The sequence below is a fragment of the Mytilus californianus genome, unplaced genomic scaffold (assembly GCF_021869535.1).
Source record: "Mytilus californianus isolate M0D057914Y unplaced genomic scaffold, xbMytCali1.0.p SCAF_10, whole genome shotgun sequence".
NCBI classification, from domain to species: domain Eukaryota; kingdom Metazoa; phylum Mollusca; class Bivalvia; order Mytilida; family Mytilidae; genus Mytilus; species Mytilus californianus.
The window spans coordinates 22,163,428-22,180,925 of NW_026262582.1; the positions used below are offsets into that span (position 1 = coordinate 22,163,428).

The window sequence follows — 17,498 nt, forward strand, 5'->3', positions numbered from 1 at the left end:
TTAAAAAAGAGTTATGCCCCTTAACAAAATAAACTATATGGAAAAAAGGAATTATTAAATATATTGGATATTGCTGTCAAGTCTTCATCTCTCTAGTAAGATAGTTTAAAAAAGGTTTAAAGAACAAAAAAAAATTGTTTTAGTTATTGCCCTTGGACAGAACAGATAAAATATGTGCAATGTAGGGGACATTGGAACTCTGTTCTTTTATTTATGAAGCCAGAGGAGTTTGATTTTTTTTTTTAATTTTACTGGAAATCATGGTGTTTCATTGCAATTAATGTAATAAATTTGTTTATTAACTGTTATTATTAATGATAATTGTGAGAATATATATTTTTAGACTAATACAACTACTTACAACCAACCATCTGCACAGAGGTCATCACAGGGACAAGTTCCTTCAACACCAGGGATTCCACCACATCCACAGAATGTTTCTCAACAGTCAACATATAAGCCTCAACAAACAATGACCTCTCAGCCAAGTCAGAGTCAAGGGCAGATATATCAGCAAGGTCAGATGGGTCAAGGTCAAAACCAGCAATCTCAAAACTATCAAGGTAATTTCCCTCCTCAAAGTCAAGGTCAGTTACCACAACAACAGAGTCAACAACAGTGGTTACCAACAGCAGTTCCTGGAACTAATCAATATATCCAATCTGGACAGCAACCTCCCATTCAACATGTCCAGGATCAAAGATTTCAACAGCCAATTGCTAGTCAACAACAAACCCCTGGCCAGCCATCAGGACAGAGATTTCAACAGCCAAATGTTGGTCCACAGCAAATGTTTCAGACATCCCAAAGGTTTCCTCAGGCAAATATTAGTCAAGAACAACAGGTACAAAGATTTCAGCAACCAAATACAAGTCAACAACAAAATCACTTTTATGGACAGCAACCAAGTATTCAACAAGGTCAAGGTGGTCCTCAAAGTTCAGCACAGTATCTGCCTAATCAAGGGCAAAATACTCAAGTGACCTCTCAGACTCAGCCCCCACAGACACAGGTTCAACAACCAAATACAAGTCAACAGCAAAATCAATATTATGGACAGCAACCCAGTAATCAACAAGGTCAAGGTGGTCCTCAAAGTTCAGCGCAGTATCCACATAATCAAGGGCAAAATACTCGAGTGACTTCTCAGACTCCATCCCCACAGACACAGGTTCAACAACCAAATACAAGTCAACAGCAAAATCAATATTATGGACAGCAACCCAGTAATCAACAAGGTCAAGGTGGTCCTCAAAGTTCAGTGCAGTATCCACATAATCAAGGACAGAATACTCGAGTGACCTCTCAGACTCCGCCCCCACAGACACAGGTTCAACAACCAAATGTAAGTCAACAGCAAAATCACTATTATGGACAGCAACCCAGTAATCAACAAGGTCAAGGTGGGCCTGGAAGTTCAGTGCAGTATCCACCAAATCAAGGGCAAAATACTCAAGTGACCTCTCAGACTCCGCCCCAACAGTCAAAGACGTCATCTTCACAGCTAACTCAGTTCTCTCAGCAGCAAAGTAATGCACAACAATTTGGACAACAGCCACAAAACCAACAACAAACTAAACCACAACAGTTTGGACAACAGGCTTTGCAACAACCATATAATGGATATGGGGGTCAGCAAACTACAACATCTGGTAATGCACCTGCACAGATGAGTCAGGCTGGTCAAGGTCAAATGCAATATATGTCCAATCAATCTAGTCAAGGTTACTTAAGAGGTCAACCAGTTCAACCCATGTCAGGACAACTGACACAACCACCATCAAGTCAAGGTTTTGGCAGTCAACAGGGAAATCAGTTGTTAGGACAACAGGTAGCACAAACTACCAATATAGCAAGTACAGGACAACAAATACCAAGACAACAAGGACCACAATTTCATCAAGGTACACAGCCACAAATGCCACAGACTCCATCCACTTATGGTGGATTTGGCCAACAGCCCCAGTTACAACAATCAAGTTCATTGTCCCAAGTTCCTCAACAAATTCCTGCAATGCCACCAGGAATGTCACAGCAGAGTGGATTTATACAACAAGGGCAAACTATGACAACAATCTCCAATGTGATACCACAAAATAAAGGAAGCATTCACCAACAACAAGGTCAGGCCATGACTGCAGTGGCACAGTCAGGTCCACAACCTATTGGGAATAGCCAACAGCAAGGACAGATACAGGTGCGTCAACAGCAATATCATTCCTCAGTGCCACCGACCAGTAATGTGCAATTACAGCCGTCAGTATCCATGACTTCCCAGCACCAAGGGTATCCCACAGTACAACAACAGACAACTAACCAACAGATGCAGGTATGTATATGGAGACAATTGAAATCCAATATTGAAATAAAAATGTAATTCTTTCAATGCAAAATTTCAAAAAGTATAACAGTAGATAAGAAAGATATTGGACAGTACAACAGACCACAACATCAAAAATCCTCCTAAAAAGAAATACACTTACTAGAAAAGAATGCAACAAAGAACAACGCAATGTCAAGATAGCCTGAATTTGATGGAGTTATTCCAATTTTATGTGTGAATAAACCCCTGCCTTTGTTGTCAAAATTAATTTTTGTCATGCTATTTTCAAAAAATATAATGCAAAGCTTGGATCACAGAGCTTTTTTTTTCCAAACTATACAAGATATGCAAATTTGTCAGCTTTTGTAAGGATTATACATTATAATCAAAATAAGTAAATTTACTGTACATTTTTCTATAAAGAAGTTCTGAGTCATCTCCCTTTCTGCTTTAGTTCAAATTATTGCTTGAACAACATTAATGGACTTTTTCAGCAATATTTACAAGCGTTATAGTTTGTATATTTGATATATTGTAGAGACCTCTCTCTGGACAGTCACAAATGTCACAGCCATTAATGCAGAAAGGTGAGTATAAGAAAAATTTATAGACACAATGGCTGTCTTGTTCATGTTACCTGTTACATAAGGCTGTGCCAAAGGCCATTAAGTGTTACCCTTGTCCGTATGTACGTCTGTGCCTACATCTGTCCGTATGTCTGTATGTTCCAAAATTAGTTTCCGTTCTCTAACTTTAGTTTGCCTCAACCAAATTTTATGAAACTGATACACAATGCTTATTACTACAAAACACAGATCAAATTTGGATTGCGTCACTTTTACCGTTCTTGAGTTATGTCCCTTTATAATGTTATACGCAAGCGGGGGCATCATCCCTTGGACAAATTTTCCATTTATTTTAAACAAGAAGGTGTTTCTCAGCTGGAATCTCATCGAAGAAACATCCTCAAGTTTGTGAAAGATCATGGATAATCTGTTTATCACTGTTTCCCTAGATAACGCCAATAATGTAGGCTGATGACATCATTGTGTTTTCACTCTACTCGACAGAGAAAAAACCCATTTTTAGTCGAGTAGCCTGATATGAAAAATTATCACAAAGAAAGATAAAGCAAATTTAAGAAAACAGCAATAATTGTACTCAGATTGTTTAAATATATAGCTGACAACCATGATTTTTACATTGATGCCTGGATAACTAGCCAACTACATTTTATGCCTGGATCAAATGGAAAGTATCTTCACTGTTTGTTGTTTTCTATTTGTTTAGTTTGCTGCTGGTGGTGAATACAGTTTAATGTTTTGATCAATATTTTTTTTTGTCAATTGCTAGCAAATGCCTTCAGAAGAAAATTAAATTACACATATTATTGGAACATATCCTATTTATTCAATTTAAGATGATAACATAAGTCCAAATCATAACATTAATAGCTCTATTACTTCATCAGGGTAAATAAACTCATCATAAATACCAGGATTAAAATTGTGTACACCAGGCCTTGCGGTCATAAAACTTTCAAGCACGATTATCGTACTCAGACAGAAATCAACTAATCAAAATACTGGATTGGATGTTTCGAGCACATAATTTGTACTCTGAGTAAAGTTTTATTTATGACTGAGGGCCCAGATGTTGGTTTTATCTACAAAAGACTCATCAGTGGTGCTCCAAGAGTCCTATCAAAAAAAGTTAAAAAGGCCTAATAAAGTACAAAGTTGAAGAGCAATGAGGACCCAAAATTCTGAAAGGTTTTGCCAAATACAGCTATGGAATAAAATTGAGAATGGAAATGGGGAATATGTCAAAGAGACAACAACCCGACCAAAGAGCAGACAACAGCTGAAGGCCACCAATGGATCTTCAATGCAGCGAGAAAATCCTGCACCCGGAGATGGTCCTCAGCTGGCCCCTAAATAAAATTGTGTACTAGTTCAGTGAAAATAGACGTCACACTAAACTCCAAAACATATAAATTAACTAAAATTAAAAAACATACAAGACTAACAAAGGCCAGAGGCTCCTGACTTGGGACAGACGCAAAAATGTGATGGGGTTAAACATGTTTTCTGAGATCACAACCCTCCCCCTATACCTCTAGCCAATGTATGATAAAGAAACACATAGTAATACGCACAGTAAAAATTCAGTTTAAAAGAAGTCAGAGTCTGATGTCAGAATAGGTAACAAAAGAAACTAAGCAAAATTATAATGATACATAAATGAACAAAGGATTACTAGCAGTTACTGCTATGCCAGCTCCAGAGCTCAATTAAACTGATTGAAAGATTATGTCTTCATCATATGAAAATCGAGTACAATCCCTCCCGTTAGGGGTTTAGTATCATACCATCATAAAATATATGAGAAGAACATAGCCCGTATCATGCCAACAACTGGTTTTAGAATAAATGTGTTTATTTCCTTTTCCTGGGATAGAAAATCCTTAGTATTGGTAAATTATAATTTAACTTTTAACCTTACTTGAACATATGGGTCATGTGAGCTATTGACATCACCTTGTGTCTGTTGCTGTAAACTTTAAAAAATATCTTCTTCAATAGAAAGGTAGAAACAGTAAACAGCAAAATGTTGACAACTGAGTGCTCCAGGCTCTTAGAAGCCTAAGGCTATTGTTTATATTAATTTCAGTTGTAACATCTCCAGTGGTCAATATTACAAGAAAACTGAGTGACATATTATTAGTTGACAGCTTGCTTTAAAATGTTCTTGTAGTAGGAAAATGTTATTAGACTGTATAAAAATATTAAATGAATACATAAATGTCATTCGGAATTTATTTATAATCTTCAACTGTGTTGGCCTTTGTTATATGTGAAATTTTATCCTTGAAATGAATGCACTCTCCTTTTTCATAGGTACACCACAGCCAAGTTATTCATCAACAATACAGCAAATGAACCCACTTTCTCCACCAGATATCTTACCACAACCAATCCTACCAAGCCCAATGAAACCAGTAACAGAGATCCAGTCATCCTTTCAGGAAGTTACTATGGAAACAAAAACGCCATCCATACAAGATGTTACAGAACTAGAAACTACATCGAAGATGGAATTTCATACACGAGCTAGAGAATCTCCAATAATACAAAGAAAACAGGTATATTGTGTGGAAACAAAAAATTTTGTTTCAGATTTATTTGTAAGAGTTGTACTACTATATAGAAACTTGAAGCCATAAGGTGACATGCCAAAATAAATGCACAATACAAAACTCTAGCATTTTGCAAAATAATTTGGTGCCTTCAATTTTTTGATACATATTTCATATAAAACTATGCTTTTTTCCAAAATTAAATTGTTGGATTCTAATGAATTTTGTAACAATAGAATATAACTTGTCACAGGTCTATTTGGTAATATTTTTGTTGTGAGAAGTTCTCATTTTCTGCTGATTTAAACAGAAGTATTATTTTTGTCCAGAAATTTGCTATATATTACATTAATTACAACCAAATTGTAAACAATGATCATACATGTTCATATCAGAAGAAAACAAAAACCACTGAAGACAAATAAACAAATATACTTCAGGCATCTGTGTCTTTCAACATCAGGATTACTGAAGTACAACCACAAAGCCTTCAAAATAATTTTTTGAAAAAAAGACATATTTTTATATGAAATATACAGCAATAACTTGTATTGTTTTATAGTTTCTGTTTAATTTGTTCACACCCTTTTTACACTTTTTAAACAATTTTGAGCTAACCAAAATGAATAAACACTTATCTACTGTTGAAGACTATATATTATCCCTTTAGATGTCTTTCTATACTTTATGTCATTGAGTTGTGGCCCATTGACTTATACCCAACATTTCATTGTATTCATCATGTTCAAATGAACCAGTTTGTTAAGATAACAAGATCTATATCTGTATGTACACCTTGTAAATTTTCAAATGCAGTAGAAAAAAAATTTGCACACATTTATTTGAAATCTATGAAAAGCAGCATTTTTTTAAAGCCAAACATTATGACGAGATATTAAATTCTAAACAGATTGACAAAAATTGAGGGTACATTTGTTCTATTAGAAAAGATGTCGTTATTATCTTAATTTTAGTAAAAATACTTTTTTCTTTCATTTTTCCATGATTGGTGTAAAATTCAACATTGAAATAATTTTGTTTGTATCATTGTAGCCTGAAAAGTCACATTCCAGATCAAATTCCAACACCAGCCAATCAGATTTCAAGTTGTTATCAAGGAAACATTCCTGTTCATCCATTGGTTCATCTCTGGATGATATTTTATCATCAAGTCCTGTAGATTCTACCCATGAACCACCTGACTCAGTTCTAACACCCAAAGTTCTTACAGCACAGGAAATAGCACAGCAGAAAGAGGATGCTATATTGAAAGGAACGCTTGGGAGACAGTTTTCTAAAGACCCATATCCAGATTCATCTAAAATGGATAAATTTGTTGCAGAGACTGAAAAATTAGCCAAGTTTGTTGAAAGTTTGGATAAAGCTACTTGTTCTGGACCTTCACATTTGGATATAGCTTGGAAGGTAAGTAGTCCCCTACCGACTTCAACAAAGTTGAAGGGGACTTTAGGTTTGCACTCTGTCCGTCCGTCTGTCTGTCTGTCTGTCTGTTCTGTCTGTCTGTCTGTCTGTCTGTCTGTCTGTCTGTCTGTCTGTCTGTCTGTCTGCCTGTCTGTCCATCCATCTGTCTGGCAACTCAGTTTTCCACACTTTTTTCTCCTTGCTTGAAGATATTGATTTGTAATTTGGTATATAGAGTTATCATGACAAGTTACAGATCAAGTTCGAATTATGTTCGGGTCTGATGATTTTGTGCAGAGATATGGTCCTTGGACTTAGAAAATTCACTCAAATAATCAGTTTTCACACTTTTTTTTGTCATGAATGAAGATATTGATTTAATAATTGGTATATAGTTTTATCACAAAAAGTTACAGATCAAATTCCAATTTTGTTCCAGTCTGACGATTTTGTGCAGAGTTATGGTCCTTGGACTTAGAAAATTCACTCAAATAATTAGTTTTCCACACTTTTTTTCGTCATCCTTGAAGATATTGACTTTATTTTTGTTATAAAGTTTACATCATGACAAGTTACAGATCAAGTTAGCATTTTGTTCCAGTACAATGAATTCTTAACCGGTAGGGGACTATGTATTGCCATGCAATACTCTCAGAATGCTTTTTCTTTATGTGCTTGCTCAAAGTTGGAGCCTGTAATTCAGCAGTGGTTGTAGTTGGTTGAGGTTTGCCTGATAAAATAAATCAGGTTTTTGATTTTTTTCTTTTGAATTGATTCACACTTTAGCTGTGCCAGGGACTTTTATAACGTGCTATACTGTATGCTTAATGTTGAAAGCCATACAGTGCCCTACAGTTGTTAACGTCCTCATCCTTTGGTCTCTGGTAGATAGTTGTCTCAAAGGTAATCTTACCACATCTCCTTAATTTTATTTCACTGTGAGAAAATAGCTATACTGTTTATTCTTGTTAGCATGTTTGTTCCTTGTAAATTCTTAAATGAAAATGAACCAGCTCAGAAGTCAGTGCTTCAGTATACGTACTGACATGATTTATAACATATTTGTTTTTTAATTCTATGCTTATAGATTAAGAAAATAGATTCCATCTCCCTCAGGCAAAGTTGAGCTTAGATATATTTGGTTATTCTTTTTAGGTCCTTTTTGATCATATACCTCCTTCATGTTTTTCCAGAACTGAAACATCCTTGGATTTCAAATTTTAGGGTTTATGAGTTTCTGATGAAGGTAAATCCAGAAAAAAGGGCTTGGACGCAACTAAGTTTTACATGTATTTTCAATTTATTGAACTTTGGCACACCAGGAAATCTGCTTGTCATTAGGTGCTAAAAACACTATTGGATCTTTTTATCTATTTCAAATTTATCACATTTAGTGTGCAAATTACCCTGAATATGTTGGAATGAGCTCTTTTAATGTTATGCATATAAAGCTGTCATTGGGAAAATTTGGGGGAAAAAACTGCCTTAAATTTTCAATCAGTCAAGAGATTTATTTTAATTGGGGGTTTAAGTTTTGAAATTGCTATTTTTTATAAATCAAATATAAACTTGCAGGATATATATATAAGTTATCTTGCAATCTTTTGAAGTATCAATAAAGCAATGTTTTTTTTTATAAACAGTAGTATGTTTCTCATTACTTTTGTTATTGAGTTATGAATATAAAATATATATTTTAGGAGGTGACAGAAGACTATGATATCCATGGTAAGAAGAACTCAATGGCGATTGGTCGATGTTATCCAATGAAAAACAGAGATCAGGATGTTTTACCTTGTAAGTGTCCTAACTTTATACAAGTATTTGTACTGCATACATGGTACACATCTCACTATGTAGTGAGTGATATCTTGCATTCAAAATTGCAGTAGTGATTTTCTTTCACAAAATTTTTACATTCACCTTAATAAGATCTCACATTTTTACCACTAATCAGTGATTCGTAATAATAAATGCATGCATTAATTTCTGAATTTTCAACATTTGGTCTATAACTTTAGATTGTTGAATTATATGTTGGAAACTATTAACTGATTTGTTGGTCAGAAAATTGACTTTTTGACATTGAATTTTTATTGTACCCTCTAAGTGAGGAATTTTTTGTCATTGTCTTAAAACGAGTACAGTATACTTTTCAAGGCATCACATGTAGTGTCTTGTTCAATTTTCAAAATTTTAGATTACCAGATCCACGTTTTGCAAAATTTGCAAAGAAATCATAATAGATACACTGGTAGACCTATTTGGCAAATGACCGCGATTTTTGGATAATCTGCGCGGAACGGAAAATAATTAGAGGTTCATCGTAAATTTGCTGTGTCACAGAAAATTATGCATGTCATCCGGAGATTTACCATGTCGGCGGGAATTTGCCGTTTGTCCGATAAAACTGGTGTGTATTGAGTCAATGATAGAACCAGTGATGCGTGAGCGACGGTAATTAATAGATCGTTGTATATAGATGTTTACATAATCCATTATACAGTGTCGACGGGAATTAGCCGTTGGTCCGATAAAACTGGTGTGTATTGAGTCGTCAATAGAACTACTGGTGCGTGAGCGACGGTTATTAATAGCTCGTTGTGATATATACAATGTTTACAGTCAGATAAACAAAACTGTCTTATTACTCTTTTCAGTCGAGATAATAAAGTTACTTACGATTTAAATATCGAATTTGGTAATTGTTCAATAAAGAAAAATCTATTTTAATGTGACCAATGAACAGGATGAATACACGTGGTAACTTTGCAATACACAACTACAAATATTCTCACCTTATAAAATTCTTCTTTATTGTCATGTTTAGAAAAGAAATCAGTTCCTGTACTAATAGAGTCTTTTTACTGAAGATTCAGTTATCCGGCAAGATGTCATACTGATTTGACACTTGTCCTAGTGTAATTAACACCTGCTGTGATATTCCTTGTACAATACAAGTGGAAGGTCGTAAATAATTCAATCTGTACCCGATTGATCAGAATTAAATTTTACCTGTACAGATATTTACGCTTTATGGAGGATATCATAGATACATGTTATATATTGTATTGTATTTGATGAAGATAATTTAAATACATTATATAATAAAGACCTATTTGCATATACATCGAACATGTTCATTCCAACCAAGAAGGTTTGAAATCGAATGTTTTCATCAAACTTTCGATACAATCAGTCCCGTAAATTATAAATACGAGTCATTCGTTTATGGTTACAAAATTGTTACCCTTCTATCGTCTTATTTCTTTGTGCTATTAAAAGAAACTCACAAATTTCCATATCAGATCGACATATCGTACGAGTCCTAAAATAAATAATTGAATAATCTTCTTTTTACTTTAGACACCACGTTCCCCACAAGAGCCTCAAGGTCTAATCATACCTGTCAATCATTAGCCGCAAGTTGAACATTTTGGTCAGCCTTTCTATTTTGACATCGTTGCGAATTTTTTTAAATTGATATGTGATATGAATAAAGTGATGGGAGGTTTATATACGGCCGATCAGAATTTTTTTTTTTATTCTAATAAGATTTTTCTTAGTGTCAGAGTCTGAATTCGTAATCGTCAAAATAGCATGCTTTACAAAAAGATCGGGCAATTCAAACGTTTCTTTACACATAGATGTTATTAAATACGTCATACAATACATGCAAATAAAACATTTGAGTTCATTTTTTCTGTATCTATATTCAATATATCAAAATTTATTTCAAAAGGTAAACATTTATAATCATTACAAAGTTATAATTTGATTTTTATTTAAGTCGGTTTATTGAAACAATATAATGACATTGTCTTTGCAGAAGTATTAATCCAGAAATTAACGTATTTTGACTTCCCATTTGTTCCACTGTGTAGGATAATTTATTCACGAATTGCATCATAAATAATGACTAACAAAACAGTTGCTGAAATGCAAGTTGTATATTTATAATTTATCAATATGCGTTTTGGTTTCGTTCAGATTTGCTGTTATAGCATGTATTGATTCCTTGATTTTCATTATTTATCTAGTTTTCAGTTGTATATACTAGTTCCAGTCAGTATAGGGCTAAATATTTTGCCTTCCAACAAAGCCAACAATTTAGCATCGGACGTATACGTGATTGCGTATTTATACATTAATCATATATCTATATGTAATATCAGAAGTAATGGACTCCTAGTATTTTGTCCTTTCATAGCTGGCTATGCGGTATATGCTATGCTCATTGTTGAAGGCCGTACGGTGACCTATAGTTGTTAATTTCTGTGTCATTTGGTCTCTTGTGGAGAGTTGTCTCATTGCCAATCTTACCACATCTTTTTTTATAACGGACTCGTTTAGCAATGTTATATCATCACAACAGATGAGAAAAACCCCATGGATGACAATTGTCTATATCCATGTCAACTGGGGTTAGGAGCGGAACATATTGATTGTGTATGTTTATGAGGGTCTGGATAGGATTTATAGAAGAATAGAGAATATAAATGGACAAAAAGTGCACAACAAAGGGCCAAATAAAGTGAAGAAAATAGACGCCAAGAAAATAAGGAATAGAGAAAAATATGAAGAATAGAGAAAAAATGACTTACAAATTAAAAGACAAACAGGATTGAAAGACACCCCTTTCCCCCAATATTCAAGACCCTCGTATGTGTTCAAAGAAAATCTGCATACGCTATAGTTCCTTGCTATAAAGTTACGTTCTCAAATGTTATTTGCCCAAGCCTTTTGAATTAATCAATTCAATTTAAAAATCGGCTCTTTCCAAGTCAATTGTAACGTATTAACGCTCTAGATAACTCATATTATTGACAATTCTGTGTTAAGGGGGTCTCAAATTCTGTTAGACAGCTTCAGACGTACTAATATTTGACCTTTTTTAACTGGACCAAATCACTACTTAACATCAGAGACATATAATACAATTTATATGTCTCTGTTAACATAAAGATTCAGCACCCAATTTTTTTTAATATGTAATTTCATCCACTTACATAAAATTTCATGCATTAGATATCAAGAAATAAATTGGGAAAGTGTATTATAAAAAAAAAATGCTAGTTACACACTGTTCACACCACGACTTTAGGTAAACAAAAACCAAAGAACGATAACTGTGTCCTCGGACCATGTAATTACCTAACTCGAATTATTCAAGCCCTTAACGTCTCCGATTCTCTCCACCTTAGTTTATTTTGGCACCTTCTGCAGGAACGAAAAAAATGAATAGCAAAATCTAGTAAAGTTTTCAATATTCTGAAACTTAAAATGCATTTAAATTTTATTTATCTAGGTCCTGCCATACTGAGGGGGGTAGTAGGGGTCCTGATCCCGAAATACCGGGCTTAAAAACATGGAATCCCGAGGTCCCGAATTTAAAAAAATGTAAATCCCGACATCCCGAAATTCGAAAAAAGAATTCCCGGATCCCGAAATCCCGAGCTTAAAAACACCCGATCCCGGAGTCCCGATAAAGGTCCTACCCCCCCCCACCCAATACTCTAAAAATTTTCAAGATGCACAGGTTTGTCTGTACTCAGAGTGAAATTTGTAGTGTAAATACGGCCCTATTTGCGAAAAGGTTATGATGAACATTAACAGTCAGCAAACTGTCACACAAGAAATAGATTTAATGTCCGAAAACATGTGAAATAGACCACCTTTGTGAGGACATATAATAAAATATGTCGCATATATCTCGACTCCTCTTCGTGACATGTCATACAGAATTTTAATTTATACCGTCTTAGATGACAATTTATCAACGAGGCTGCTTCAATGGTATATGCATAATATAAACTTCATACACATACATTAGTCCCATTTCTAATGTTGTCTTTTCGTCCTCCAACATTTTTTTCAAAATCCGGGATCCGCACTCGACTATATTATGGGAGTCTATCAATGGAGCCAGAGATACATCATAACAAATGGAGGTTTCAACGACCTTGACTGGCTATACAGCCCTTGCACGGTCGGTAAATACATTATACACAGATACACTGGCTAGTTAAAGGGACAATAAACAGAAGTATAAATTGCCCCAGGTATTTAAAGTCATTTATACTGCACTCGTTCTATTTGAGCAGTCAAAATGCGTTGACCGTATATTTCTATGTCATATACAATCACTGACCTGATATCACTTTTCCTCATGAATATTTAAATAGAAATTGCCGAAATTATAATTAATTATTCATACGACCTATTCAACCTGTTCTTGTTTCCAATGTATGCAACGACTCAAACTTATTTCTTTTGCAATTTTTAGAAAAAAAACATATTTCACTTGTTAATACTTTTGGTTTGCAAACTATAAATCATTAGGTTTTATGCTTATTGTTGATATTTTAGTTCATTCTCAAACAAATTCGTTCACCATCGACTGCGGGTTTCAACAGGCAATGTACATTTCATTGTTATGTATATTTCCCCGCCTGCATGATATGAGGCCTTTTTATAAAAGGGGGAAGTTTCCCAATATTTAAATCAAATAATAACATTAACACATTAAAAAACAAATGAAAATGTTTTTTTTTAGATTGCAGTATAAAGACAATAATAGTGCATTGACTTGACATATCAACGATATAAGGATTCGGCCCGAAACGGGGAAAAAGCTCGGCAGAGCCTCGCATTTCCCTGTTTCTAAGCCTCATCCTTATATCGTTGATATGTCAAGTCAATGCACTATTATTGTCTATATATTGTGTGTTATGTGTACACCGCCACGTGTGAGTGATTTCAAAGATAATCAAAATGATGTAATTCATGTAGTATCTACCATGCAGCTACGCATCATCGCACGTAATATTGGACATCGCAAAAACCTAGTCTTTTTTTATGTGCATTGTAAGATATTCAAAATGATATAACACACATCAAATGAAAAAAGAAATGTTGAAGATGGACATAATTTTCTGATTTACTGGTGAATTAAAAATTCTATAGAATATCTGGAGCATGCATCTCGTTTATCTGGGTTTTTTATGCTAAGTTAGTATAATAAGTCAAAGTGTTGATCGAATTATAATTGTGTTTTGTCTTTTAAAATGTGTAGCCGTGTTATTTTGTTCACAGAACGAGGACAAATTGAAATTGACACAAAAGAAAAATAAAAAAAAAACTAAATAAAAGTTATTACCGTACCATAAGTTGATTAATAATCATAAAAACTAAAATACTGTAAAATGAAATATATTTATTATACCTATTCCGACACACATGAGGCCACACTAAAAAAATATTTTAGTTTGCCCAAACCCTACCCAAAGGTAGAGACAGTGGGTAGATAGGTAGGTAGGCAGGCATTTTCTTTCTTTTTTCGGCAAAGAGAAGTTGAAGTATCAGATATGTTTAAGTATACAGGACTATCTGATTTAAAAAAAACTTTTCAAATCAGGGCAATAAAAGATTTTGAGCAGCAGCTTTTTTCTGGATAGGTAGGGTTAGGGCAAACAAACATATTCTTTTTTATGGCCTGAGTTCAATTTATTAATCCCTCAAGGGATACCAGCTACCAAGGAGACATTTAATTTATCGGTACTCAAATCACTTCAATATTTTATTTCTCCGCGTGAGTACCTGATGAAACTTAGATTATTTCACATAGACGGACCAAGGATTAAAAAAAATAAAAGTAGTAAAAAATATATCATTTATTAGCTAGCACACCAGTGGCGGATCCAGAAATTTTCATATGCATTGGCTGCCTAAAAGGGGGCTCGCTCTAGTCATGCTTCAGTGATTCCCTACATAATCAACCAAATTTTTTTTTCCAGAAAAGGGGGGACCTGCCCCTTCTAAATCCGCTTCTGCCACACTATATTTAAAACTATATTGTATTTATACATTCGGTCTTGCATGGTGAACTACTATTAAAATTAATTCGTACCCCAGTCTTCGAGCTTAACCACGAGTCCTACAGCCATGGCGTACAGAATTGTTTTGGGGCTTGTAAAATTCTTCTCTACATGCCAACAGATTCCAACTTAAATGTTCGTAAAATTGAGCTTCCGGCTTGTGGATTCAAAAGTTTATCGTGAAGACTGGTACCCAGCCACTTATTTTTCAAGCGCATCTTTCCCGTTTGACAGAAGGGCCTAACTTGCCTTTAATTTTATGTTTTATTACTTATGAATTAAAGAACACTTTCATTAAGAGTTAAAACTTTGTCCGTCACTCCCTATATCTGAAAAGAGGGTGGTAAAGGGTTATATATAATCGTGCAACTTGTTTTGCCATTTTTATTTCATGTGCAGCTGTGAAAACAGGTTCGTTATTCACCGTGTTTCGTGAAATCGGTAAAAAGATCAACGTGCAAGACATTTTTAATTGTTCGTTCATCGTGAAATGGCAATGTTATTTCGCGTTCTTCCGTGCAGGAACGCCCCCTTTTACGTCCCTCTGAAAAAGCTTTCATTATTTAATAATAATAAAAAAGTGCAATCACCATTATCTTATGATTGATTTAAAATGGCCATTAATTCTCGCTCATTGATAATCCAAGTTTAATTAACCACTTGACCATGCACCAATACCCTGAAATTTCATATTACTATACAAATCCTATGGTACAGCGTTGACACGTTTATTAGTTGGCACATCCAAGATATTACCTTCACAGCATTTTTCTAGATATGTTTATATCTATGACCCACTCTTTGAGACCTAGCCTAAGTATGACGAAAGTGCTATATATAACGAAAACAGCGGAGAAATGGATTAAATAGACTTGCTATATTGTACAAACTAAAGAAGGTCGGAGTTGAACTAAACCCGAAAAATTCAGTCTCTCCCCGTAATCGATTTCTCCTATATACTTGTTAATGAAGTAATCGTAGATCAGCGGAATATGACGACTGAATTATTAGGGTAGGTGCAAATAAAAGTCTGAATTAACCAAATATGTAGTTTCATAAGGAGGGACCTGGACAACCTGCCCCCATCCCACCCCCCTAAATCAGCCCCCGAGTTGTCATACGTATTGACCGTTCTTGGCGCACACACGGTTTTCATTGCCTTTGTGTATTTTTGTATAAATAAAAAAAATGATTATAGTACTTAATTCAATCCATTTTCTTGAGACATATTACACGTACACGAATCATAAATTTTCTACGTTTTTATAATTTTGAACACAGCGTATGTCCTGGGACCTGACCTGAAATATACATGAAACATAGAAAATTCATGATAGTAACGCGTATAGGAACAACATTTAAATTCAAGGGGTTAGGGGGTTTGGTCTGAGTCAGAAATCATTTGGAACACAACGTTATTCCCCACTGTTACCAAGCAATTTTTTTCTCAAAATAAACGGTATGGGGAAATCTGGAATTCAGAATATTTTTTTGTCATCTGCCTGACCAAAATATTTTTTTCTCTCATCAAATTGGGGATCAGAATATGATTTTATGAGGGGAAAAAAGCAGTCACCCACCCCTTTGAAGTTAAATGGTTGTCTTAAGAATTAATTAAATTGATATAGGTATGGTGTTTCAGGGGGGCTATCAGGGATTTGGAGTACTTGTATTCGGGATTATTTTTATAATCTGAATATAAAATAAGTGGTACAAATATATAATTACATTAGATGTATGTTTCATTATAATACGTTATTCTTAGTGGCTAACTGAAATCTCCCGTTATTCCTTAATCAACTTCATTACACAATGAAATTTATCATTCATGATGACACGAGATCCAACAGTAAAATGCACAGGCAAATTAAATAAAAAAATGATAAAAATCGTGTTTTCATGATCCTAGCTAATTAACAATGTAATTATAAGTATTGGATGCTTCTTTTTGTAACTTCATAGGGGTGTAAAAGCATTGACCGTGCGCACATTTTTAGAATGAAGCGCTTCCGCGCTTCATACAAAAGGTACTTCGGCCAACGCTTTTACACCCAAATGAAGTTACAAAAAGAAGCATTCAATTCTTAAATAAAAAAAAAAACATTTGGAAATCAACTTGACAAGATATCAGAAAACGGGAGCGATGAGAGATCGATTTTTAATTACATTGAAGTTATCCTCGACATACAAAAAATAACTAAATAAGTTGTCTAATTTGTTGACAAATATAAATATTCGTGGTAAAAAAAAGACAAAACATTGCGTATGAGGGTCTACATGGAGTTAACAGAATAGACAATTCGGGCAAATCTGATGAAAAAAAAAACGAAAATTTGTAGTTATAGGAAATTAACCCAACGAACAGCAATTGAAATCTCCTCCCCATCAAATTGTACCTCACGACCTGTATAATGCTGGAAGTGGTTTAATGTGCTTTTGGAACACCCTTTAAAAATATGAGTAGGGTTCTGCAGGCCACGGCTTAGGTAGCACTTCACAGTTAGAAAATAAAATTAAAATTGAGCCACAGAATGTTTAATAATCTTCCGATCCTGGCCTTCTAATATATTAGGCCAACTGCAGCGCTTGTGTCATACATGCGAAACTACACACCTATCTATGGAGTGCTACCTTACTCGAATGCTCCCGATACAGTTATGCTGATGAAGATATAATGAAACTAATAGAACCGGGAGTTTTTAACGACCTTGACTGGCTATACATATATATGGAAGTT

The 17,498-nt window shown here is 34.5% G+C and overlaps 1 protein-coding gene across 37 annotated transcripts in view; it reads left to right on the top strand.

Moving 5' to 3' along the window:
- Nucleotides 1–17,498, top strand: part of LOC127717770 (tyrosine-protein phosphatase non-receptor type 23-like) — a 74,981-nt gene that overhangs the window by 42,739 nt on the left and 14,744 nt on the right. For all 37 annotated transcript variants that reach the window (XM_052223565.1, XM_052223571.1, XM_052223572.1 and 34 more), the window contains 5 exons: nucleotides 344–2,329; nucleotides 2,862–2,910; nucleotides 5,224–5,468; nucleotides 6,516–6,887; nucleotides 8,585–8,681. In XM_052223565.1, the coding sequence (XP_052079525.1) occupies nucleotides 344–2,329; nucleotides 2,862–2,910; nucleotides 5,224–5,468; nucleotides 6,516–6,887; nucleotides 8,585–8,681 (2,749 nt within the window). The remainder of the gene's footprint in view (nucleotides 1–343; nucleotides 2,330–2,861; nucleotides 2,911–5,223; nucleotides 5,469–6,515; nucleotides 6,888–8,584; nucleotides 8,682–17,498) is intronic.